The sequence below is a fragment of the Dendrobates tinctorius genome, unplaced genomic scaffold, assembly GCF_039654945.1.
Source record: "Dendrobates tinctorius isolate UK_male_01 unplaced genomic scaffold, ASM3965494v1 ptg000121l, whole genome shotgun sequence".
Classification (NCBI taxonomy): domain Eukaryota; kingdom Metazoa; phylum Chordata; class Amphibia; order Anura; family Dendrobatidae; genus Dendrobates; species Dendrobates tinctorius.
Window position 1 is genome coordinate 416384 of NW_027361789.1, and position 27088 is coordinate 443471.

The window sequence follows — 27088 nt, forward strand, 5'->3', positions numbered from 1 at the left end:
GCTGACCTACTAGATTTTCCGAAAGATTCTGTAGAATAGAAAACGTCACAAACAGTGGTGTAACTTGAACCTTGTAGGCTCCAGCACAAGATCTCCAACAGGACATGCAACTATCATAAATCTTTAATAGCATTGATTTGTATTCTTAAATTGGACGAAAGAACTTATTGTCTCCCCACCCCCTCTCCAGGCTTCAAGGCCAGTGTGTTACTGCCACTCATTTTAGCGCTATGCCCCTGGTAACATGGTTTAGGTTACCATATAAAACTGAAAGCTGTAGCCACGCAATCATTACGAGAGACTTACCAATCCTGGGTTTTGAATGCACAATCGTCTAAAACTACTGTAGATGCGACAATTTATTAAACAATTTGGCACACACAATAGCAAATCTGCCCATTGTTTTTCTGTCTCTAAAGTAGTAAATGAAAAGGTATAACATATACACAATACACAGCAGCACTTTCCTTTATGTGGACAGTAAGGTTATGCGCCCACGTAGCTTTTGTGCGCAAATCGGAAGCTACATTTTAGGCTAAGTGCACACGTACCGGAACTCTCGCGGAAATTACCGCGAGAATTCCGGAATTCCAGTCTGCGGGAAAAATCGCATTTTAAATTCCCACGATTTTCCCGCGGAAAAACTAGCATTTTGCACGCGTATTTAGCGTGCAAAATGCCAGCGTTTTCCAAGCGATCTGTAGCATCGCTTGGAGAACTGATTGACAGGTTGGTCACACTCATCAAACATAGTGTTTGACAAGTGTGACCAACTTTTTACTACTGAGGCCGCCTATGCAGCATCAGTAGTAAAAGATAAAATGCAAAAAAAAATAAAAAATAGTGTTATTCTCACCCTCCGACGTCCCGCGCAGCCGTTCCCAGTAATCCTTTGCGAAAATGCCCGCGATGACATCTGTTCTCGTGGGATCGCGATGTCTCGTGGTGATTCGCGATGACTTCGCGATCCCGCGAGAACGGACGTCATCGCGGGCATTTTCGCAAAGGATTACTGGGAACGAGAGCGTGGAGAGAGGCGGGAAGACTGCGTGGGACGCCGGAAGGTGAGAACAACAATATTTTTTATTTTTAAATTCTTTTTTTTTTACAGGGATATGGCACCCAAAGCCCGGAGGACAGTCTCCTCTCCTCCGGACCGTGGGTACCATCCGCAATTGTTCAGCTTACTTTTCGCATGGTGTGCACAGCCACATGCGGGAAGTAAGCGGAACAATGCATTCCTACGGGTGCGGGATCGCCGCGATTCCGCAAATTAATGAGCATGCTGCGGTTTTTACCGTGAAGCGATTCCGCCGCGGTAAAAACTGCAGCATTAGCATTGCGGAATCCCATAGGAATGCCGTTTTCGCGGCAAAATCGCGCGATTAAAACCGCCGCGGAAACACGAAAAAAACGCCACGTGTGAACTCAGCCTTACAGTACCAGGAAAGCTGAGATTTCAGAAACCTCATGTATGTGCTTTTTTTTCCTAACTGAATTTGAACACTGCAACATATATTTTAAACCAGCAGCAGGTCAATACTTTCAGTGTTTTTTCAGCATTTTTTCACCATTAAAAAGCAATCAAAGTGCGAAAATGTTGAAAAGACGCAGATATAAAGGTATTGCTGTACTTTTGCGGTGTTTTTGGTAAATGAAACAAAGTTTATTAAACATGTACTGTAGAAAAATCACATGTAATAGGCACAAAAAAAACGTAACTGAAATTTATGCACAACCTGAGGTTTGAATGCAGAATTTTCAGTGTCAAGAGAGCGGGTTTTGACTGCAGAAAAAACTCTGCAAAAACTATGTGAATGTAGCCTTAGAGCTGTGCTTTGTACATACTAATGGTGGCCAAACCCACCGATTTCAGCAGTACAGGCCGAGAGAGATAAGTAAAAACAGTCGCCGCCACACGCATGATCTGCGGATGTTATACGAGGTGACGTGTGACAAAGCAGTCAGCAGAATAAGCGCTTGGCTGACAGCTGTCACATTTATATGGCCTCCCATAAAGAAAAGAAGATTGTTTAATTTTTTCAAATTTGTTTTGTATACATTTAGGACTAGCAAATTATCAAGAAAAACCAAAGAAACATTTATCAAAAGCAATTTAATTCAGACATTTTCCATCCACTAAGCAGTTGATCCAGAAACCTCCCAAAATAGTAATGAATCCTCTCAGTCTGGCGCAGGCTAAAAGAGAGCACCAAATTCTGGCCTCAGCCTCTCATGGAGAGTTCGTCTGTTGGCTGATGGCATCAAAAGACCGGAGGTTCATAGAGGTTGGCTTGTTGGTAAAAGGGTGCCACTGTCCCTGAATGCTTGGGCTGTCTGTGTGGTAGGGTTTGCGGATACGGATGATATCCAAACCAGACTGGTTGGCCATTTTCTGTATGAGCTGTGCTATTTCCTCAGCAGTCTTGCGGTTGATGGGCTCTTCTCTGATGCTTCCATTCACTGGAGACACAAGACAAAAATATAATAAGTGAGATATTCCAAATTAGTAGAGACATTGATGAAGGCAATCTTTTTTGTAATGGTACATGCTCAAAGATGGTACAGTGTCACGTGGCAATTTATTCTACCTGATTGTGTATTCAATATACACTTGAAATAGATCACTGTCTGTAATGACTCTATATAAGGCTAGTTTCACATTTGCGTGTCAGCCCTGCCCCTCCTATAGCTCCGCCTCCGGGCGCATGACGCTGCATGCGTCCCCTATCTTTATCACTGAGGACGCAGGCCGTGCGCAGTATGCGTTTTGGCGGCGCCTGCGTTCTTTTCACAGTGCGCCGACCAGCGCCAAATGCAATCTTCAAAAGGACGCAGGCGCCGCCAAAACACATACTGCGCACTGCCTGCGTCCTCAGTGATAAAGATAGGGGACGCATGACGCATGCAGCGTCATGCGCCCGGAGGCGGAGCTATCAGAGGGGGCGCGGCTTAGCGGCGGCCGTCGCTGCGCCCTGACACGCAAATGTGAAACTAGCCTAAGAGACGAGTTTCACTTTTTGTATTGAAGAACTGAAATAAATTAACTTTTTGATGATATTCTAATTTTGTGAGAAGCATCTGTACAAGGCAAGTACAACCTACAAACAACTTCATAATGGAAAATTCATCATGAAAAATGTTGCTTCATTTACTAAACTGTGGTCAATCTTCCAGGAAATAAAATCTAAGCGTGTAATGTGCAGGCACTTACAATATTCTGCCACCAGTTTGGGTACTCTGCATGGCTTGGGACTAATATACACAACAATACCAGGATTCTGATTGGCGAAGTCAACTACTTTTTCTTCAATATATTCCCTGAAAAAAAAATAAAATGGACAAATAGGTCATTCTGATTCCCAAATTTAGTTTCATAAAGTAGATAAGCCAGCCCCTCACTGCTGATTGATCGACAGAAGGGGGCTGGTTTCTTATAATGAGAGCATAGCCAGATATGGAAGATAGGAATATTGTATATTCACCTTTCACACACATCGCAAGATATTTTATCCTTCAGCGGTGCCAGATTTACATAATGGGGAATGATTATTTTTGTGCCTATACACAATTAAAATAATTTGGATTTTGGACTTTAATCTCTCCGACCAGCTTGAGATTCTAGTGAATACCTATAGCAATGACGCATACTAGTATAGTTTGCATTTTTATTCCGCTTCTAATGATAAAAAAGCACGAGCAGAGTTTCTTCAAAATACTGAAAGCAGTAGACGTAAACCACAGAAGTTTGGGAATTCCAGTATGGCGAGTGATGAAACACAATTATTTTGACACCTATGGATCAATCTAGGGGAGGAAGAATGAAGCATATGCTGACTAGAACACCATGCCTACAGTGAAGCATGATGGTGGCTCTTTGGCTCAGTGATGGCGTTGCTTCCTCCGGCCCTGGGAACTTGTAGCATCTGGAGGGAAAGATTAATTCAATCATCAGGAAGTTGTCCAATAGGACAAAGATCCCAAGCATATCTCAAAGTCCACCAAAGCTTGGTTACAGACGTGCTGGAAGATTCTGGAGTGGTCATCACAGTCACGTGACACGAACCCCAGAGAAAATCTTTGGCGGGATTTGAAGAATGCAGATGCAGTAGGCAAACCCCAGAATATTAGTGAACTGGAGACTAAGGTGGGCTAAGCTTCCTTAGTAATGATACCTAGGACTATGCAGCATGTCTACAGCAAGTTACAACAGCCAGAGGGGCTAGAATGAGTAGGAAGGACGCTGGCCATGAATTGGACACAAACAATAATCCATGAATGAAGCAGACCTCCTTAGTGCACAGAAGCACATGGCGGCCAGACATACCTGGCTCCCCGGGAGGGCTGTGCGTCCTTGCTGAATACCAGAGTGAGCCTCTTGAGCTGGCACACGTACCTGCCGACTCCATTCTGCAGCACACTCTGCAGGAAGCGGCTGGGGGAGCCCCGCGCTGTCATCTTCAGCTGCCGCTGACCTCCAGCTTCCCGGGGTGACCCAGGCAGAAGACGTGACGTCACTGTCACGTGACCGGCCGGGAAGGGGAGGAGAGGACTCGCTGCACACGCCCATATTTGCAAGTTGTTGTGCTTTGAGGTCATGTGACCCGGCACCAGAAAGCATGCTGCTCCCGCGGACGGTCTGGAGTCTCGTCAGATGTCATTGCCGCGGCGTCACTGCTGGGAGGGGAGTCTGTGCCGGGCGCCTCCCGCTCCCCGCCGGCGGAGACGTGTACCATGCACTGAGGCCGCGGGGCCTGTGGAGCGGCACATACCACTGCAGCGCCAAGGGACCTGGGGGCCGGCAGGGAGGAGGGAGCGGAGGCTGGAGCTCCACAGAGGAGGACACTGACGACGAGGATGAGGATGGGGATCTCTTAGTCTCTTATGCCACGCCCCTTCAGGGGGCTCAGCGGATCCTAATAGTGCACCCAGATGTGAAGTGGGGGGCGAAGAAGCAGCGCAGCACCACAGGTAATGCCCCCTGTCAGGGATCCAATTTCACGAACCCCCCCTTCAGTTCCTGGTTTGGAACTTGCAGCTCTCTGGTGCCCCCTTACCCTTAGGTCAGTCAGGGAACTACACCTAGGATAAGGCCTGTTTCACACTTCCGTTTTTTTTTGTCAGTTAAAATCCGCCAAAATGGCGGAAAGCGGATCCATTTGTAACTGATGTGAACGGATGCCACTGGACTGTTTTTTTGACGGATCCGTTGAATGCAGAATTTTAAAGGAACCGCAGTCCGGGAGAGAGAGAGCGAGAGAATGAGAATTTTTTTCCACTGCCAGAAAGGATTTTAGGGTTAAATCCCCGGCTGACTTCCTTTCTCCGTGCATGTGCACTGTAAAACACAAACATTTTGGCGGATCTGCAAAAAAACGGATCCAACGGATGGCCATCCGTCAAGATCCGCCGGTAATGCAACTGAATGGGGAAAAAAAAGGATCCGCCCCAAAAAATGGCGGATCCGTTTTTTTCAAAAACTGGCGGATTTTGACTGATGGTCAAAAACGGAAGTGTGAAAGAGGCCTAAGTAGTCGCCAGAAGGTCTGCCTGGTCGGTATGTATGTCCCCAGTCTCAGGCGGGTAATGCGTACATAAAACCTACGTTCCGTCCCTGCCAGATTCTCCCAAATCCCCCAGGACACACTTTGCTGCCTCCAGCTCTTAGTTTGGATATTAAAATCAATATCAGGTCAGGAGCCAACCCAACAGTAGCGTAGTTTTAGCACGGAGGATGCGGCAAGCAAGGAAAACGAAGCTAGCAATTTTTTTTTAGTTTTGCTCCAGAAAAGATAGGCGGTGTTTACAAAAAAGAGATGTTACAAACGAGACAATTACAATATATACAGGCAATGACAAAATAACAGGGATTAAAAGAAGGAACTTAGTTATCTCAGCCATTGTCATGCGATGAGGGGAGTTCCCAAGGACCAGGATTCAGTCCACAGCAACTATGGTACATGCTGTCTCCCCAAGGTCTGAACACAGCCTGAATGAGTCTCCTAGCCTGATTTTCCCTGGGTGACCTCACTGGGTGGGCGAAGCTATGGAATGTACTCCCCTTTTCAAAAGTTACTAAAATTCAATAGTGTTATAATTCTGGCCACGAGGCTCGTAGGATGACGGCAGGACTATCATTTTTCATATTATGAAATTACCGTTCTTTTGATACCAAACATGAACTACCTGAGGGCTAGTGGACAGCGGGAACCCTTTTCTTGATTCCGGATAGGCGCCAAAGCTTCAATACCCACTGGTGGATAGCTCTTACCCTGCAGTTTCCAGAAATATAAGCTTCCTGCTTCTATGAATATTCTGCACCATTATATTTGATCTGAGATACATAAAGGAACCATGGGCTTTTAGACAAAGGCTGATTTCTGATCACACCACATTCCCGAGGGAGGGGGGAAAGAGTGGGATCGACTTACCTACATGCAGAGAGAGAAGGAGGGGAGTGGACGCTGCAGCTTGTGTGTACTGTATAATGGGGGGAGGGGCAGTGTGTGAGTCCCAGTAGTTGCAGCGGAAAGTTTTGGAAGTGTACTCGAACCCCTGGAAAATGGTTCATATTTTCATGACACCCCCCCCCCCCCGTGGACTGTAGCGCCTGTCGCCCCCCCCCCCCCGTCTCGCCTTGGCGCGCTGTAGCGCCCGCCCCCCCCCCGTCTCCCCTTGCGCGTTGTAGCAGTCAGGTTAATCCTTTTTTTCTTGATAGATCGTGCAATTCTGAACAAGGCGATACCAGATATGTGTTTGATTTTTTTTTTTTTTTTTTTATTTTGAATGGGGCAAAAGGGGGGTGACCCACGATCACTTAATAGGGGTCACCGATGGGGAGATGTCCGACCTGATTGCCGGAAACGCTTGTTAAATGCCACTGTTCCGGGCACATGTCAGCTGTTCAAAATAGCTGATGTGTCCCAGGAAAGATATGGGCTCACCGCACCTTCTAAATTAACTCATTTTTTTATTTGGAAAAATTGATTGCACTGCAAGTGTCCGACCCCCACCAATCGGATATTGATGACTTAGATACTGATGGCCTATCCTTAGGTTAAGTATTCCACTTTCAGGGGTCGGAGGGGTTTTCCCACTGAATACACTTATCACAGCTGTAAATCAGTGAGTACTAGGTGGAGAAGAGGGGGATGCAGCTGCAGTATCCCACTCAGTGTTTGGGTTTTTCCTCTCTCATGCAGATGGTTCTCGAGATCGGCGTGGACGGGACATGTTTGTTCTAGTCTTTATAATGGCTTCTGCTTTCTCCTAGCGGATTTGCAGGTCGCGGAGGCTGTGGCTCTTGTACAGAGCATTCCTAACTGGATAGTTGTGGATCAGATTATCATGTCTACAAAAACGCCTGATAGTAAACACATTTTCGGCAAAGGGAATTTTCAGCTTCTTACAGGTACTGTCTATACTGTATCGTTACTTTGCCTCCTTGATATATTGTACCCTATTTACATTTGCCATCAGCAGGATATTAAAGGTAACCTGTCACGTGATTCATGCCACCCAAACCGCAGGCAGCAGGGATCACAGCCTCGCTGCACAATTGCAAATTTCTCTGACACCTCCCAGCACTTCAGATAAGCAATATTTTAAAGATCCTACCAAAGTCCATAGGAAGCAACGTCCGGCTTCTCCCAGCACCCATGCATGTGATCGACAGGTCGCTTCCATAGCCAAAGATCCGTATAGCCATGTTCACACGGTCAGTATTTTACATCAGTATCTATAAGCTAAACCCAGGAGAGGAACAATCAGAGGAAAGCTCTAATGCTATGTGCACACGTTTCGGAATTTCCACGGGAATTCAGGAATTCCATTCCGCGGAAAATATGCGAGAAAACCGCATTTTAATTCCCGCCTATTTCCCGCGGAAAAACTAGCGCTTTGCAAGCGTAATTAGCTTGCAGAATACTAGCGTTTTCCAAGCGATCTATAGCATCGCTTGGAGAACTGATTGACAGGTTGGTCACACTCGTCAAGCATAGTGTTTGACGAGTGTAACCAACTTTTTACTATTGAGGCTGCCTATGCGGCATCAGTAGTGAAAGGATCTAATGTTAAAAAAAAAAAAAAAAAAAAAAATCGTGTTTTTTCTCACCTTCCAACGTCCCGTGCAGCGTTCCCGATCCTCGCGATGCTCCCGGCAGGTCCCGTTCCCGTTGCAATTCGCCAATGACCTTTGATGACATCGCGCTCTCGTGAGACCGCTACGGTCATCAGAGGTCATTGGCGCAATGCATCACTGGGAACAGGACCTGCCGGGAGCATCGCTGAGGCCTGCTGATGCTGCTCCGGACATCGGAAGGTGAGAATATGATGATTTTTTTATTTTAACTCAGGGATATGGTACCCAGAGCCTGGAGGAGAATCTCCTCTCCTCCAGACCGTGGGTACCATCCGCAAATGTTCTGCTTATTTTTCGCATGGTGGGCACAGCCACATGCGGAAAGTAAGCAGAACAATGCATTCCTATGTGTGCGGATTTTCCTGCGATTCCGCACAACGAATGAGCATGCTGCGTATCTTTCCGCAATGCAATTCCGCTGCGGAAAAATCCACAGCATGTGCGGAATGCCATAGGATTGCATGGGATGCTTTTTTTTGCATTTTCACGGCAAAATAGTGCGTTTAAAATCGCCGTGAAAACGCAAAAAAAGCTACGTGTGAACACAGCCTAATAGAAACACGTCACCACTTCTGGATTTATCACGCACTCCTGGTTTGGCTTACAGATACTGACCAAATACTGAATATATGAAAGTGGCCTATGGCCTCATTCGCACATCTGATTTTTCTTGAACGTGGACAAATAAAAACACCAAAAACAATTTCTCCAAGTTCTCCATTCTGAGAGTCCGTAATAATCAGACGGCAACAGATCATACCCATATGTGGTGGGAAATCATCTATGTGTGGTCCCATTTTTATCACCGACCCGTTGACTTGTTTTGCTGATTTTGATTGACCCTCAGATCAATGCTATTGACCACTCGGTCCAAGGATAAAATCAGACATGTGAATGGTCCAATTGAACATCATGGATATTAGTGCTATTTGTGAAAACAACAAATAGCACTCGTACGTAAAAATCTGACGTGTGAATGAGGCCTAAATCGCCTCTAGCAGTGCTGGGTGGGGTCGGACTAGTCTCTCTCTGCCTATAGTTTCTGCTGGGATCTTTAGTGTATATTCTCTCTGAAATGCCTGAAAGTTTCAGATAAAGATGGAGCTTTGCTGCATTTGTGCAACCAGGCTCTGATTCATGCCTCCCTCAGTTTGAGCTGCATGAATCTGCTGACAAATTTACTTTAAGATTCCCAGCCTGTTCGGGATCACTATATTGATTGCCCATCCTTAAGTTAGTCCACCTATGTCAGACTGTGGGAGTCCCAAATCTCCACAATCCTACGATTCAGCTGTTAGAGGATCGGGGATGCCACAGGTAGAAGGGGGTTCACAGTCCTGTGGTCCAGGGGCCACGGATTGCCAACGTTGCTGCTGCACCAAGGTTCTGCAAATCTTTTGTTCTTAAGTCTAAGAATATTGCATTGTGCCACGGCGTTCAGTAACGAATGCTAAATGTGTATGCTGACAGTGTAAGGACAGACTAATAGGCCGATGGCTCAAAGCCGCTGTCCCTGGGGCACAGGAAAGAAGATGGTGGGCCATGAGCGGCCTGCGGGACGGAGGTTTCCCACTCCTGGTATAATGCCTTTAATGCATGTTTTTTTAAGCAGTGCTGACATTTTTGTTGTCATCAGAGGCAAAAAGAGGGTTTCCATATCAGTGTCGTGGTATATCTAAAGGATGGCATCGCTAAATGTTCACCCCTCTATTATATATTCCATTTATTGTCTTACAGAAACTATTAAAGGCCTTCCACAGCTCACAGCAGTTTTCCTGAATGTTGAAAGACTTTCGTCATTGAGTGAGGTACTGTTGAACTGTATGATATGACTGTGCTTTACAAGATGTCTTGTTGAAGCCATAATCATAGCGGCATAAAGGTTCTCAACCTCATCCTCCTTGCCACAGCAACGAATATATTCTCTGATTACAGCAAAGGATTGTTCAAATAAGGATGCCCAGTCTGGACAAGCCCTTAAAACACTTCTGAGACCCCCATAATCTGCTGTTTTCACCAGGGAAACTGTGGGGCATGCCTCATTTCTATTCTCATCAGGAGAATAAGGACTCTTGGGTCACGTTCACACAGTCAGTATTTGGTCAGTATTTCACATCAGTATTTGTAAGCCAAAACCAGGAGTGGATGATAAAGCCAAAAGTGGTGACGTGTTTCTATTATACTTTTCCTTTGATTGTTCCACTCCTGATTTTGGCTTACAAATACTGAGGTAAAATATCTTCTCTCTCCAGAGCTGCACCGCTTCCAAACTCGCCGCCTGCTGGGGATGGTAATGAGGGAGGGGGGGGGAGGGGCTGCTCAATAAGATAGATTGACAGTTCAGACCAACAGCATGGTCGTGGCACTGGTCCGAGCACTTGCTCTCCCATGCTGATAGCATCGGCAGCTTTGTCTCTACAGCATGGACACTGAAGGTGGCCAGATCCGGTGATCTGGCCAGCTTCAGAGCAGCGCTTGCCGGCTCTAAGGCATAGAGCATGTAAGCACGTGCTCCTGGTCTAGGAAGTGGCCACCTTTGAGACTGTTGAGTTGGCCCATAACCTAATAAATGAGCAGTACACAATATAATCAAGTCACTCCGATCTTGAGAACTGAGAGTATCTTTTAATGAAAGGCAATTTGCAAAGTTGTTTCTTTATCGCCTTATTGGGGGACACAGATTACCATGGGGTGTATGCTGCTGCTGCTAGGAGGCTGACACTATGCAAAACAAGAAAGTTAGCTCCTCCCCGGCAGTATACACCCACCGACAGGCACCGAGCACCTCAGTTTGTGCTTGGTGTCTGTAGGAGGCGGACCGGGATCTCCCCAGATCCGCTCTTATTAATATCCCTTTTTTCTTTTAGGTTTCCAGTCGAACCTTTTAATCTTTTCGCTTTATTTTTCAGGTTCTCCGTCAGGAAACAGGGTGTAGCTTCACCCTGATTTCCCATATCAGGCGGCTGAGCGAGCAGTGTGGTGTCATCCACATCGCACCTCTCAGTTCCGCAGGCAGGACTTTGGCCCTATCACCTTCCGGTGCTAGGGGCTGTGGACCGGTGGCTAGTCCTTGCCAATTACCCTCCTCACCCCTCTCTCTGGACAGGGCTGAGAGAAAGACGGCGGTCGCAGGAGGTCTACGCCGTCTTCTGCAAGATGTGGGCATAGAGGATCTTCCCCAGTGGCTTTCATCGTGGGCCCCTGTGACAGCCTCTTCAGGGACGTCAGGTAAGTGCCTGTACGATCCCTCCAGGCCCCACATCATACCCAGCTGCCTGCCAGCCAGCGTACCTCTGCATCCCAGATTTGAATCTCCCGTCCCTTCTCTGCATGCCGCGCGCCGACCTCTCAGCCGCGCGTCTCCCTTCCGGTGAGAGGGGACAGGTCAGTGATCATAGGGGGAGTCGTCGCCATCAGCGCAGTATCATACCGGCGCTTATATCGCCCCCCCCCCCCCCGGAGTGGCTTCACCGGTTCAGGCAGTCCGGAGTCCGGGTCAGTTTCACTTTCACTTTCGTTCGGGCGCCTCAGCGCGCTCCTCCTCTGTTCTGAGCGCGCTTTCCTGCGCGCCCTTTTCTACCCCATCACAGGGCTCCTTTCACTTTGTTACTCCAGCCTCCTCCGCCTTTCTCCAATCGCGGCACGGCTGCAAAGCTCCGCCCCTCCTTCCTAATCGGGTGTTTCCTGGTTCCTCATCTCTCTTCCTGCGCTGTTTGGGGGACACTTCAGCGTTCGGCTGCTCATCTGAATCTGGGTAGGCTCTACACTGTGGTGCTAATTAGCTCCCCTCTGCAGTTTTTCGCACGACCTATTGCGGTCTCTCAACGCATTTTTACTTATGCCCAATCCTTCAAGGGATCTCTGCTTCAGGCCCACCGCTACTCATTACGCCTGTGCGCGCTGTAAGAAGAAGTGGGCTTCGGGTCGCCCGTCCCCCTTTTGCCCGTCCTGCAGTCCTTCCGCTATGTCTGCATCCCAGGAGCACGCAGAGTCCCGGGCCGAGGACGCTCAACCTCCCCCGGAGTGGGCCATTGTAATGTCTCAGTCGGTCTCTGACTTGACTAAGGTTTCCCAGTCGCTGGTCCAGGTCTTGGAACGACTTCCACAGCTGTCTACTGCCACCTGCGCGCCGACCGCCTCTCAGGGTGAGTCGTCCGCTCCTGACCGCGACCTTCCGAGAGACAGACAAAGCAGGAGCTCTAGGAAGCGGGCTCTGTCTACCTCGTCCTCTAGCTCGCAGGGTCCCTCTGAGCCTGTCAGATTGCGTTCTCCTTCCTCCGATGGCGACTCCAGGTCTGGCGATGACTCTCAATCGGAATCGAGTTCAGAGGCAGACAATGTTTCTAAAATGCGGGACATGGTCGATAGTCTCATTTCGGCTATTTTTCAAACCCTTAAAATTAAGCAGGACAAGGCTCCCCCTCAGGAATGCTCTGTACTCCTTAAACGAGCAAGACCTCCGTCTCGGACCTTTCCCAATCACAAAGACTTCGATACTACTTTGGCCAAACACTGGGAGCGCCCTGAGCAACGTTTCTCAGGCCGTAAGTACTTAGACGTGCTGTACCCTTTTGAGGCAGACCTGCTCACAAAATGGGCCAAGGCTCCTGAGGTGGATCCCCCGGTTTCCCGGATAGCCTCCAAAACGGTGCTATCCCTACCAGATGGGGCATCGCTTAAAGATCCTACGGACAGGCAGATCGAATCTCTGGCTAAGTCAATTTTTGAGGCATCCGGCGCCTCTCTCTGTCCTATTTTCGCATCATCCTGGGTAGCGAAAGTCATATCCGCTTGGGCAAAAATCCTTCGCAGGGGCATATTGGCAACAGCTCCTCAGGACGAGTTGGCAGATCTCGCAGATCAGATTAACCATGCGGGTAAATACCTTTTGGCCGCCTCCTTGGATGCAGCTGGGTGCGTGGCCAGGGCAAATAGCAACATAGTAGCTATACGCCGAGTTCTTTGGCTAAAGTCATGGAATGCGGATACCACTTCAAAAAAGTCCCTTACTAATCTGCCATTCCACGGTTCTACTCTCTTTGGAGCCAAGCTGGACCAGCTGATCTCCGATGCCACTGGTGGTAAAAGCACCTCTGTTCCCCAGTCTCGCCCTCGACGTTTCCTTAATAGAAGGGGTTTTTGCCCGTTTAGGCCCTTTCGTCCCTTCTCGTCCACGGACAGATCTGGCCAGCAGGATCGCTCATCGGCCACTAGAGAGCGAGATCAGAAAAAGCCATCCTACAAACCAGCTCCCCACTGGAGATCTAGAGGACAATATTCCAGGGCTTCAGGCACCAGTTCCGGCAGGTTTTCTTCCAAGTGACGGGTCACCCCCACCTGGAAGTTCTTCCAGGGTGGGAGGCAGACTTTCCTTTTTCGTGGATGCTTGGCTGTCTGTTGTCGACGACGCTTGGGTCAGAGAAATCGTCGCATCCGGCTACAAGATCGAATTTGCTTCTCCCCCGAACAGACGTTTTTTCCAGTCTCTGCCTCCGCGGCAGCGGTCCCAGACTCTGGGGTTTCTCCAGGCCATTGCCTCCCTTCTTTCCGCCGGAGTGATTGTTCCCGTTCCCTCAAACGAACGGTTTTCCGGGTTTTACTCGAATCTCTTCGTAGTCCCGAAGAAAGACGGCTCCCTTCGTCCAATTCTGGACCTCAAGTTGCTCAATCGCCACGTGAAGATTCTTCATTTCAAAATGGAGTCTCTTCGGTCGGTGATTGCCTCCATGGAGCCCGAGGAATTCCTCTGCTCTGTGGACATTCGAGACGCCTATCTGCACATTCCGGTTTGTGTGCAACATCAGAAGTATCTTCGTTTTGCGGTTCAGGGAGACCACTATCAGTTCACGGCTCTTCCTTTCGGCCTAGCTTCAGCGCCCCGTGTTTTCACGAAAGTGATGGTGACCGTCATGGCCGTCCTTCGCTCCAGAGGGATTCTCATCATTTCTTATCTGGACGATCTTTTGATCAAGGGCTCGTCTCGTCAGGCCTGCCTCCAGAGTCTTCAGATCACTCTGGACACTCTCGGCCGCCTCGGTTGGCTAGTCAACAGGGAGAAGTCCATTCTGCTCCCCACTCAGCGTCTGACCTTTCAGGGCATGGAATTCGACATGGAGCTAGCCTGAGTGTTTCTTCCGAGGGAAAAGATTGCGGCTCTTTCCAAGGGCATCAGAATTCTCGAGAGGCCAACTCCCATTCCCATTCGGTCCTGCATGAAGGTTCTGGGCAAAATGGTGGCTTCCATGGAAGCAGCGTCCTTTGCGCAGTTTCATCTTCGCCCCCTCCAGCTGTCTCTGCTTTCAGCCTGGGACAAGACCACGATGTCCTTGGACCGTCCTATTCGGCTCCCTCTCAGTGAGGCAATCTCTCACTTGGTGGTTACTGCCGGCGTCATTTCTCCAAGGGAGGTCCTTCCTTCCGCCTCGGTGGCAAGTCATCACCACCGATGCCAGTCTTCTGGGATGGGGAGCCGTGTTCCATCAGAAAGCGGCCCAAGGACGCTGGAACCCACAGGAGACTCTCCTCTCAATCAATCTTCTGGAGATCAGAGCAATCTTCCTGGCCCTTCTTCACTGGCAGCCTCTCCTCTCCCGCAAGCCGGTCCATATTCAGTCGGACAACGCCACGGCCGTAGCGTACATAAACCATCAGGGGGGCACGCGCAGCAAGCAAGTAATGTCGGAAGTGGCCAAGATATTCCGCTGGGCAGAACGTTACGTTCCGGCAATCCCCGCCGTTTATATTCCAGGGGTGGAAAATTGGGCAGCCGACTTTGAGTCGTCAGGGCCTAGCGTCCGGCGAATGGTCCCTGCACCCCACAGTCTTCGATCAGATATGCCACCGTTGGGGCACCCCGGATGTCGATCTCATGGCATCTCGGATGAACCACAAACTGCCGCTGTTTGTAGCCAGGTCCAGGGACCCTCTGGCCATCGTGTGCGACGCTCTGGTGATTCCGTGGTCCCAGTTTCAACTTCCTTATCTGTTCCCGCCTCTGGCCTTGATCCCACGAGTGGTCAAAAAGATAAAATCGGAAGGCGTACCAGTGATTCTTGTCACTCCAGATTGGCCAAGACTGCCTTGGTACGCGGAACTGGTCAACATGCTCGCGGACGTCCCCTGGAGGCTTCCAGACCGTCCAGACCTTCTCTCACAAGGCCCCCTTTGCCACGAGAATTCTTAGTCTCTGAGTTTGACGGCATGGCCGTTGAGACCGCAATCCTGAAGGAATCAGGTCTGTTCAGTCAGGTTATTCAAACTATGATCAGAGCCAGGAAACCAGCCTCTTCCCGCATCTACCATAGGTACTGGAAGGCGTTTTTCCGTTGGTGCAATGATAAAAAAGTCTTCCCAATGTCCTTTTCTATCCCATCTGTCCTTGGGTTTCTTCAGTCTGGTTTAGAAGCGGGTCTGTCCCTCAGTACGCTCAAGGGCCAGGTTTCCGCTCTCTCTATCCTCTTCCAAAGAGAGGTTTTGACCTGTGGTAGAGAAGCTTTCTCCAAGGGGTCTCCCATGTGGCTCCTCCTCATCATTTGCCGATAGACCCGTGGGATCTCAATCCCGTTCTTAGCGCTCTCCAGAAGGCGCCGTTCGAGCCTATCCAGGACATTCCTTTGTCCCTTCTCTCGTGGAAGGTCACCTTTTTGATTGCCATTACATCCATCAAAAGAGTTTCTGAATTGGCGGCCTTGTCATGTCGTTCCCCTTACCTGATTCTCCATCAGGATAAGGTCGTCCTCAGGCCCGTTCCTTCTTTTCTTCCAAAGGTGGTTTCCTCTTTCCATATCAATGAGGATATCACTCTCCCATCTTTTTGTCCGGCTCCCTCTCATCCGCTTGAGAAGTCTCTCCACAAACTGGACGTAGTTAGAGCCCTGCGTGTTTATCTCGCCAGGACCTCTTCCTTTCGTCAGTCCGATTCCTTGCTGGTCATCTCTGAAGGTCGCCAGAAAGGACTTTCGGCATCCAAATCCACGATCGCTCGTTGGATTCGTTCTACCATTCTGGAAGCGTACCGACTTCAGGAAAAACGGCCCCCTCCGGGGGTAAAAGCTCACTCCACCCGGGCTGTGGCGGCTTCGTGGGCGGTTCGTCACCAGGCTTCGGCCATGCAAATTTGCAAGGCCGCAACCTGGTCGTCCTTGCACACCTTTGCGAGGTTCTACAGGGTTCATACCCAGGCCTCGTCTGATGCAGTTGTTGGTAGGAAGGTTCTGCAGGCGGCGGTGGCTCACCGGCCAACCTGAGCCTTTTTCCGATTCTTTCGTTCCCTTTTTGCTGTTCCCACCCTTGGGACTGCTTTGGAACGTCCCATGGTAATCTGTGTCCCCCAATAAGGCGATAAAGAAAGATGGATTTTTGGTTCTTACCGTAAAATCTCTTTCTTGGAGCCTTCATTGGGGGACACAGCACCCTCCCTGTTTAAGTTGTACCGTGTTGGGTCTTAGAGTCCCTTGTTGGGTTGGTACATATGTTTAGAGTTTTCTCGTTGCTTCTCCTACTGCTTTTTCACCAACTGAGGTGCTCGGTGCCTGTCGGTGGGTGTATACTGCCGGGGAGGAGCTAACTTTCTTGTTTTGCATAGTGTCAGCCTCCTAGCAGCAGCATACACCCCATGGTAATCTGTGTCCCCCAATGAAGGCTCCAAGAAAGAGATTTTACGGTAAGAACTAAAAATCCATCTTTTTTTTGTACAAGGACTTTGCAATTTCACCCATTCATAAGATGAGACAACCATTGAATTCAGTTGTAAATGTACACTCTCTGACAAGTTATGTCTCTGATAAATAAAAGCTTATAACCTAACGTTAAATTCATCCATTGGTTGTATAAATTATTCTTTTGAAAGCTGAAACCCTCCGAAATGTGGTTTCGGTTAAGAAAATAAATTGGCATCAATGCAGAAATATTAATCATTTAATGGACACAGAATGGTCATATTTTGGCAAGACAAAAGTTTTGTCGCCAGGTCATATAATGCACCCAATCCTAGTTTACATCCTCACCTGTGCTCAGTATATGATCGATTAATTAGTGGGTGTGTATAAAAAGAAACCCAGCACCCCAGACCTTCACTTGAGCTGCAACATGAGCTCTGACAACATGCCAAAAATCCACCCTGCGACCAAAGCCTGGATTATCAAGAGGCTGAAGTCCAGATCCACTGCAGAGGTGGCTGGCACCTTTAATCTTTCTCAGTGTCAAGTACAAAGAATTTAAAAAAGATTCAAAGAGACTGGAGATGTGTTTGACAAGCCCAGGTCCGGCAGACCCCGCAAGACAACTGCTCAGGAGGAATGTTTGTTGGTTAGAAAAACCCAAAGCAAGCCTCTCTTCCACTGCAGCAGAGCTCCAACAGGCCTGGTCACCTCACGTCCCTGTGTCAACTAGAACAGTTTATAGGATTCTGTCTCGAAATGGCCTCCATGGTCGAATCAGTGCCCAGAAGCCAGCACTAAACAAAAAATAAAAAACCGTGTGGCATTTGCAAAGTCCCACAGCCTGCTAAACAGATGGACGCTGGAAAAGTGGCAGAAGGTGGATTTCTCTGATGAATCTTCAGTAGAATTACACCACAGCCACTGCAAGTACTGCAGGAGACCTACTGGAGCCCGTATGGATCCAAAATACACCCAGGAAACAGTTAAATTTGGTGGTGGAAAGATCATGGTCTGGGGTTACATTCAGTATGGGGGTGTGCGAAACATTTGCAAGGTGGAAGGCAATATCAGTAGCCTAAATATCAAGAAGTATTAGCTATCTCTTATATTCCAAGTCATAAAAGGGGTCAAATTCTTCAGCAGGATGGTGCTCCATCTCATACATCCATCTCTACAACAAAGTTCCTCCAGGCAAAAAAGATCAAGATGCTCAAGGACTGGCCAGCCCAGTCACCAGACATGAACATCATTGAGCATGTTTGGGGTAGGATGAAAGAGGAAGCTTGGAAGACAAAACCAAAGAATCTAGATGAACTCTGGGAGGCATGTAAGACTGCATTCTTTGCTATTCCTGATTACTTCATTAATAAATTGTATGAATCATTGTTGAACTGCATGGATGCAGTCCTTCAAGCTCATGGAAGTCACACAAAATATTAAATGACTAATAGCACCACAACTTCATTCACCAATGTTATGCAACATATATTTGTATTTTACGTTAATTGATTGTTTGAATATCACATTACTTTTTGTGATGAGAATATGGAAAACGGTCTTAGGAGTGCAGGAAAGAGACTCAGACAAGAGATGGGTTTAAACCACAACGCGTTTCGATGTAGGATCCGTCTTCATCAGGTGGAAGTTTATTAATGACATAGGGGATGGGGTATTTAAATGGGAAGCAGCCAATCACAACAGTCAAAACAGTCACATGTTATGATATTCGCATGTTACGACAAGATGACATCATATATTATAAAAAAAAAGAGATAAAAACAACCTATGTAAAACGTGAGATAAAACAGCATGAGTTAAACAAGTTTTAAATGTATAGAATGTGCAAAAAGGAGCAATAAAATAATATAGATAAAACTGAATAAAATTATTAACAGGTTAGTAGACCAATAAAAAAGCGAGAACCCATATTAATAATAAAAGCATGTAAACAATAGCATCTAAATAAAACGCACTGATGATAAAAAGGCAAATAAAGTTATCTGGTCACTTTATCAATAGTTAAATTCAGACCTTCAGGGGCAAGTGTGCCAAGCATGAATATCCAAAAGCTTTCTCTATTGATTAAGGCTGTGTGCACACGTAGCGTTTTTTTTAGCGTTTCCGCGGCAAATTTAAATGCGCAATTTCGCCGCGGAAACGCTTAAAAAAGCATTCCATGCAATCCTAATTGATTCTGCACATGTGCTAATTGTGCGTTTTTTTTACCGCTGCGGAATCGCTTCGCGGTAAAAAATGCAGCATGTTCATTAATTTTGTGGAATCGCGTGCGATTCAGCATACATACACTAGTATTGCAAAAACGCATAGGAAAACGCATGTTAAAACGCATGACAAACGCGGCAAAATCGCTTACAAAACCGCGGCAAAAAACGCATGCGTTTTCCCGGCAAAGGGTGTGCGTTTCTGCTCAGGAATATTCTGCTTCAAAAATGCAACCTGGGCACATAGCCTAAACTGTTGAAGCGATCAGCCACGGTATCAGGTATGTGATCAATAATCGTTAGTTTCAAAGTTTTTGGATGCACAGTTAAAAAATGTTTAGAAAGGCTGTGCAGGAGAAAGCCGTTTCGGATATTCTGTCGATGCTTGTTCAATCTAGCATGCATCGTTTGTATGGTTCGACCTACATACTGTATACCACAAAAATGGATTGACAGTTAACATGAAAATTTATTTTATGAGGTACCTGTAGTGTTGGATTTAAATTCATGTACCCCATTTAAAATGGAGGTGGAGCAAAGACATTTGGGAGCTCTACATGCATAGTAACCAGGGTTGAGAGAAATTGGGAGAGAGGATAGGGAGCCTGAACTCAAGGTGATGTTGCTTGGTGCAACAAGTTCCGTAACGTGCGGTTTCTGCGGAATACCGTTCTAGGTCGGGGGGTATATGCTTGGTCAAAATTGGGTATCCTTTCAGGATGAACCAGTACTTGGTAAGGAGCTTCTTAATCAACCCATAGGATTGGCTGAAAGTGGTAACGAAACTCCATCTACCTAGATCCGTACCAGAAGAACAAGCGGTTTTATTATTCATAATCTTGCTTATACAGTCTCTGTGTGAAAGTTTTGGCTCTCAGGAATGCATCTTGGACCAATATTTTAGGGTACCCTTTCTGCTGAAACCGCTGTTTCAAAACTTTTGCCTCCTCAATAAAGTCAGTATCCTCTGCGCAATTTTTTCGTATACGCCAATATTGCACGTATGGCATGTTCTGAATCCACTTGGGTAAATGACCACTGCTGAAACTAAGGTAGCTGTTCACATCTACTTCTTTAAAATGTGTGGGGGCGAAAAACCGTCCCAATTTGTCAACATGTACCAACAGGTCCAGGAATTGGATGGACGTAGTGGAGGTATTAGCGGTGAAGTGGAGGTATTAGCGGTGAAGCGGAGGCCCCAGGCATTCAAATTTAGATTGTGGGTGAATTCAAAAGCTTCCTCCTCTGTGCCGGTCCAGATAATGATTAGATGATCTTTCTCGTTCGCCTTATTGGGGGACACAGATACCATGGGTGTATGCTGCTGCCACTAGGAGGCTGACACTATGCACAAAAAAAGTTAGCTCCTCCTCCGCAGTGTACACCCCACCGACCGGTAGGGAATTCCTCAGTTTAGCTTGGTGTCAGTAGGAGGTGGACACGGGTCTTTAATTAGGCCCATATCTACCTCGACGTGCGTCGTTCATTTTCAGGTTTTCCCGGAGGGATACAGTGTGAATGGTCACAACTGTACTCCCACAAGGAGTCTGTGAGTACGGCGTGTACTGCCACCCCGTATCCTCACAGTTCTTCGTAGCAGGACCACCAGCCTTCCAGGCGGACGCCAAAACGAAGATGTGTCAGCGATCCAGAGGGTCCTCGTCGCCAGTCTCTCCTACCAGAGCCTGTCGGTTGGATGAGACGCAGGCTCTTCATGTACAGGTACTTTCTTCAAGAAGCGGGTCCGGGACGGGTAAGTATTGGGACCCTTTGGCCAGCAGCATTCCTCCCCCGAGGGCGCGTTCGCAGCGTCTTCCCTGGAGCAGGGATGCGGTGGCGCTGCGATCTCCTGCGCCCATCCTGCTCCTACAGCCAGCCCCTTCACCGTCCTCTTCTCCCCCGACACTCCGATCGGGTATCCCAGGGTCCTCTCTCGCGGCGGCGCTCGCATTGCGGCACCTCCGCGCCGACCCCGTGCTGACAGGCGGCCGCCGCTAGTAATTTAGGCCCCGGCTTCAGTTCGGGCCTACTCCGGTATCGCGGCCACGCCCCCCGCCCCTTTCTACTAAGCGGGCTTCTCTCCCGCCCGTTCCAGGCCCTCCCACCGCCCTTCTTAACCTGTTCCTGGCCAGGGGCGGTGCCGGATTCAGCAGGCGGTTAGCTCCGCCCTCCTTCTTTCCCTCGGAGCGCGTATTCCCTGATTCCTTCAGGCGGTCGCCATCTTTGCAGCCGCACAGCCGGACGCCCCTGTCAGCCAGACATCGCTCCCTGGGCCTGTCCGTCGTATATTCCTCTGACCTGCATCTGCAGAGTGGTGGATACCTTCGTCTCTGGGGTCACCGGACCGTGAGTAGCCCTGCATCTGCAGGCTGACACCCTTCTCTGCACCCTGTCCCCCAACCTTCCGGCTCTCCCTCAGATTTTCACTATGTCTAACTCCAAATCTGACCGTAACCGCCCTGCGGCTCCCCCTGCACTCTAGTCAAGTTCTTTGCATGCTCTTCCTGCAATTGCAAACTTCCCTCAGGTCAGTCCACTTCCCTCTGCCTGGATTGTAGCAATCCTATTCAACCTGACGCCGCCCAGGAGCCATCTAGGGCCCCAGGCGAGAGTGAACCCCCCCCCCCCCCCATGCCCGGCTGGGCCTCGTCTCTATCACAGTCAGTAGCAGACCTCACCAGGGTGTCTCAGTCCCTGGTAGCTGTACTGGATAAATTGCCCCTGGACACCTGTACAGGGTCCAGCAGGCCTCAAGAGGTTCCATCTGAGTCGGCCAGCGTTAGTCGCAAAAGACCCAGGCAGGATCTCCAGCCGGAATCCTCTCCTCGCCCCATGTCTCCACATAGTCCTCGGCAGCCTCCCTCCCGGGCCTCCTCACCCGAGTCAGGTGAAGCGCTCTCGGACAGGTCATCTGAGGGGATCTTAGAGCTGGATTCGGACCAGGATGCGAACATGAGGGTTACTGTGCAGAACCTCATTGCAGCGATCCATCAGACCTTCGACATTGCTGACCCCCCTGCGAAATCCTCAGATCAGGAGGTTTTGTTCAGACAGGAGGAAACACCCTCCAGGGTATTCCCTTTACATTCCGAGTTTAGAAAGATTTTTACCAGGGAAAGGGGAGATCCGACCAGACGCTTTCAACGAGGAAAGCGTCTCGGCGTTCTGTACCCGTTTGCTAAAGAGCTCACGGACAACTGGTCTGCTTCCCCCTCGGTTGATCCGCCTGTGTCCAGGCTTTCTAATAACACTGTTCTCCCGCTGTCAGGCGTGGCGTCTCTGAAGGATTCTAATGATAGGATTATAGAATCCCTAGCGAAGTCTGCCTTCGAAGCGGCTTCGACGGCGGTATGCCCAATTTTTGCCTCATCTTGGGCAGCAAAGGCCATAGCCACTTGGGCAGAGGATCTTCGTCAGGGCATCCTAGAGAAAGCACAACCAGATCGATTGGCCGATCTCGCCAATCAGATTTCCCATGCAGGGGATTATCTGCTTTCTGCTTCTTTGGATGCCGCATCCTGCGCAGTTCAGGCGTCAAGTAACGTTGTGGCAATCCGACGTACAATTTGGCTCAAGGCCTGGCAGGCGGACCTGTCTTCTAAAAAGTCTCTTACTAATCTCCCTTTTCAGGGAGGGCGCCTCTTTGGATCCCAATTGGACCAGATTATTAAGGACGCCACCGGAGGCGCGAGTTCTCTCCTGCCTCAGTCCAAGCCTCGCAGACCCCCAATAAGGCGTCAGTTTCGACCCTTTTGGGCTTACCGCCGTTTCAATACGGCGGAGACCTCCTCCACCCAACAAAGACCGCAGGCACGCCAAGATAGGAAGAAAGTTTTCCTTCAGACCCACTCCCTCCTGGCGCTCCCACTCTTCGCAGGGCAGACCATCCAGATCCGGATCTGGACGGTCCACATCAACATGACTATCCTCGGACTCCCGAGGGTCCCTTCCAATTGGGAGGTCGACTCCTGTTCTTCAAGGACGTCTGGCTGGCCTCAGTAGAGGACGCTTGGGTCAGGGAGGTTGTATCGTCAGGATACAAGATAGAGTTCGTCTCTCTTCCACGGGATCGTTTTTTCGAATCCCGTCCTCCAAAAGATCCAGCTTTGATCCCGGGGTTCTTTACGGCCATCGACTCTCTCCTCAGTTCCGGGGTGATTGTGCCCATTCCCGAATCGGAGCGGTTTACAGGGTTTTATTCAAACCTGTTTGTCGTGCCGAAAAAAGACGGGGCGGTCTGACCCATCTTGGATCTCAAGCTGCTCAACAAGAGGGTTCGCCTTCGCCACTTCCGGTTGGAGTCGGTTCGTTCGGTAATCGCTTCCATGGAGGAGCAGGAATTCATGTGTTCGATAGACATCCAAGATGCCTATCTACATGTTCCCATATTCTCCGGACATCAGAAGTTCCTGCGTTTTGCGGTTCGCCAGGAACATTACCAGTTCGTCGCGCTGCCCTTCGGTCTTGCCACTGCTCCCAGAGTCTTCAAGAAGATCATGGCTGCGTTGATGGCCTTGTTGAGGATCAGAGGTCTCATTCTTTTTCCGTACCTCGACGATATTCTGATCAAAGCTCCCGCTTTCCAACAGGCACGCCTCAGTTTGGCGATCGTCCTAGACACTCTTTCCAATTTCGGGTGGATCGTCAACAGGAAAAAGTCCTGTCTGGTCCCTACTCAACGTGTTTCTGGGCCTACTGTTCGACACTCGTCGGTCAAGGGTCTTTCTCCCACAAGAGAAGATTCTCTCCCTGCAGCAGGATGTACGATCGCTGCAGACCACACGATTTCCGTCCCTCCGTACAGCTATGAGGGTCCTGGGAAAGATGGTGGCGGCGATAGAGGCAGTTCCCTTTGCCCAATTTCACGCCAGGCCTCTCCAACAGGCCATTCTGTCTAGGTGGAACAGGTCGGCTCTGTCCCTGGATCGCCCTGTTCGCCTTTCATGCCGGATAAAGCGGTCACTCAACTGGTGGTTGACGTCACCTCTCATCCTCTTGGGGCGGTCTTTTCTTCCTGTTCACTGGCAGATTGTAACAACGGATGCCAGCCTCCTCGGCTGGGGTGCAGTGTTCCGCAATCACACTGTTCAGGGTCGTTGGTCGACTCAAGAATCTGCTCTGCCGATCAACGTCCTAGAGATACGAGCGATCCATCTGGCTCTCTTCCACTGGGAGAGGCTCCTCAGGGGCCTGCCTGTCCGGATTCAGACAGACAATGCCACAGCGGTGGCATATGTCAACCGTCAAGGAGGGACACGGAGTGTCTCAGCCCTGGCAGAAGTGTCCAAGATCCTTCAGTGGGCAGAGATTTCGGTACCGACAATCTCCGCGGTACACATTCCCGGCGTAGACAACTGGGCCGCTGATTTTCTCAGCCGCGAGGGTCTCGCGGCAGGAGAGTGGTCCCTACATCCGGAGGTATTTCTTCAGCTCTGCCGTCGTTGGGGAACCCCGGACGTAGATCTGCTAGCTTCTCGCCTCAACAGGAAAGTCCCACAGTTTGTATCCAGGGCTCGAGATCCTCTCGCAGTGGGCGCTGACGGTCCTGGCCATTCCTTGGTTGCAGTTCGAGCTCCCCTACCTGTTTCCTCCCCTGCCTCTTCTTCCCAAGCTGTTGAAGAAGATCAAAGCAGAAGGAATTCCAGTCATTCTCATCGCCCCGATTTGCCCCAGAAGGTCTTGGTTCGCGGACATTGTCAACCTTCTCGCGGACGCCCCCTGGAAGCTTCCAGACAGGGCAGATCTGCTGTCTCAAGGCCCGATTTGCCACCCCAATTCTCGGCCGCTCAATTTAACGGCGTGGCTGTTGAGACCGAGGTTTTGAAACGAGCAGGATTCTCCGGTCGAGTAATTCATACCATGATCCGAGCCAGGAAGCCATCATCTTCCAAAATTTACTACCGTACTTGGAAGGCCTATTTCACTTGGTGTGAGGCCAATAACATCGCGCCCATGTGCTTTTCGCTCCCTTCCGTTCTGGCGTTTCTTCAGGCAGGGCTGGATGCGGGGCTTGCTCTCAGTTCCTTGAAGGGTCAAGTTTCGGCGCTGTCCATTTTGTTTCAGAAGACGTTGGCCTCCCGCCCTCAGGTCAAAACCTTTCTTCAGGGTGTGGCTCACACGGCTCCTCCGTATCGAGCGCCCGTGGATCCATGGGATCTTAATCTAGTTCTTGAGGTTCTGCAAGGTTCTCCTTTTGAACCTCTCAGGGATGTTTCCCTTTCTCTCCTTTCTTGGAAGGTAGCTTTTCTGGTGGCCATCACTTCCATCCGGCGCGTGTCAGAATTGGCGGCTCTTTCTTGCCGCTCTCCTTTCTTGGTACTTCACCAGGACAAGGTAGTTCTGCGGCCTCCGCCCTCTTTTCTTCCGAAGGTGGTGTCCTCCTTTCACCTCAATGAGGATATTGTTCTGCCGTCCTTCTGTCCGAGTCCAACTCACCCTCGGGAGCGGTCCCTGAACAAGCTGGATCTGGTCAGGGCAATGAGAGTCTATCTGTCTAGGACGACTTCCTTGCGAAAGACAGACTCTCTTTTCGTCATTCCAGATGTGGCGCGGAAAGGTCACCCGGCTTCCAAAGCTACTATTGCTCGCTGGATCAGATCGGCAATTTTGGAGGCCTACCGGGTTAAGCATCGAGTGGCCCCTCCGGGGATCAGAGCGCACTCTACCCGGGCAGTGGGTGCTTCCTGGGCGGTACGCCACAGAGCCTCCGCGCTGCAGCTTTGCAAAGCTGAAACCTGGTCTTCGGTTCACACGTTTGTGAAATTCTACAAGGTCCACACCTACGCTTCGGCGGACGCCAGCCTAGGTAGAAGGATCCTGCAGGCAGCGGTGGTGAGTCCACTGGCCTGATGGAAGTTTGTTTCCCACCCCAGGGACTGCTTTGGGACGTCCCATGGTCTCTGTGTCCCCCAATAAGGCGAACGAGAAAACAGGATTTTTGGATTGCTTACCGTAAAATCTGTTTCTCGGAGCCTTCATTGGGGGACACAGCACCCTCCCATGTTCTACAACTCCTGTTCTTACTTTGGTTGATTGGTTACAGTTGAGTTGTTTGTTCTGTTTTCAATCTATTCTGTTACTTCTCCTACTGCTTTCTCACTAACTGAGGAATTCCCTGCCGGTCGGTGGGGTGTACACTGCGGAGGAGGAGCTAACCTTTTTTTGTGCATAGTATCAGCCTCCTAGTGGCAGCAGCATACACCCATGGTCTCTGTGTCCCCCAATGAAGGCTCCGAGAAACAGATTTGACGGTAAGCAACCCAAAAATCCTGTTATTCATTATCTGGACCGACACAGAGGAGGAATTTTACACACATTTATCATCATTGTCCCCGATGGGGCTCACAATCTAAATTCCCTATCAGTATGTCTTTGCAATGTGGGAGGAAACCCACGCAAACACGGGGAGAACATACAAACTCCTTGCAGATGTTGTCCTTGGTGGGATTTGAACCCAGGACTCCAGTGCTGCAACCACTCAGCCACCGTGCTGCCCAACACAACATGAAAATTTTATGAGGTACCTGTAAACTGCCAATCCATTTTTGTGGTATACTTGATTGAATGTGTTTGCAGCCTACAGTATGTAGGTCGAACCATACAAACGATGCATGCTAGATTGAACAAGCATCGACAGAATATCCGAAATGGCTTTCTCCTGCACAGCCTTTCTAAACATTTTTTAACTATGCATCAAAAAAATCCAAAAACCTTGAAACTAACGATTATTGACCACATACCTCATACCGTGGCTGATCGCTTCAACAGTTTAATCAATAGAGAGAGCTTTTGGATATTCAAGCTTGGCACACTTGCCCCGAAGGTCTGAATTTAACTATTGATAAAGTGACCAGATAACTTTATTTGCCTTTTTATCATCAGTGCGTTTTACTTAGATGCTATTGTTTACATGCTTTTATTATTAATACGAGTTCTTGGTCTTTTTACTAGTCTACTAACCTGTTAATAATTTTATTCCTTTTTATTCCTTTTTATCTATATTATTTTATTGCTCCTTTTTGCACATTCTATACATTTAAAACTTGTTTACCTCATGCTGTTTTATC

The 27088-nt window shown here is 49.0% G+C and overlaps 2 protein-coding genes across 3 annotated transcripts in view; one reads left to right on the forward strand and one right to left on the reverse strand.

Annotated features, from left to right (window-relative positions):
- Positions 1-2101: 2101 nt before the first annotated feature.
- Positions 2102-4599, reverse strand: MRPL43 (mitochondrial ribosomal protein L43). Of its 2 annotated transcripts, none has more exons than XM_073541441.1 (3): positions 4397-4599; positions 3215-3321; positions 2102-2463 (listed from the first exon to the last, which is right to left on the reverse strand). In XM_073541441.1, the coding sequence occupies exons 1-3, from the start codon at positions 4597-4599 to the stop codon at positions 2234-2236; spliced, it is 540 nt and encodes a 179-aa protein (XP_073397542.1). In that variant the 3' UTR covers positions 2102-2233. The 2 variants fall into 2 exon arrangements, with proteins under 2 accessions (XP_073397542.1, XP_073397541.1); XM_073541440.1 differs by having other exon boundaries at positions 4328-4599.
- Positions 4600-4619: 20 nt separating this feature from the next.
- The window catches only part of LOC141046817 (putative GTP-binding protein 6), a 76168-nt gene continuing 53699 nt past the window's right edge, over positions 4620-27088 (forward strand). The window contains exons 1-3 of the mRNA XM_073541439.1: positions 4620-4971; positions 7274-7411; positions 9878-9948. Of these exons, the coding sequence (XP_073397540.1) occupies positions 4620-4971; positions 7274-7411; positions 9878-9948 (561 nt within the window). The remainder of the gene's footprint in view (positions 4972-7273; positions 7412-9877; positions 9949-27088) is intronic.

Coding starts and splice junctions, on each gene's coding strand:
- MRPL43 (XM_073541440.1), bottom strand. CDS start 4,599: ATGACCTCAAAGCACAACAACTTGCAAATATGGGCGTGTGCAGCGAGT. Junction 3,322..4,327: donor CAGCCCTCCCGGGGAGCCAG/GTATGTCTGGCC, acceptor TTTTTTTTTCAG/GGAATATATTGAAGAAAAAG. Junction 2,464..3,214: donor CAAACTGGTGGCAGAATATT/GTAAGTGCCTGC, acceptor TTGTGTCTCCAG/TGAATGGAAGCATCAGAGAA.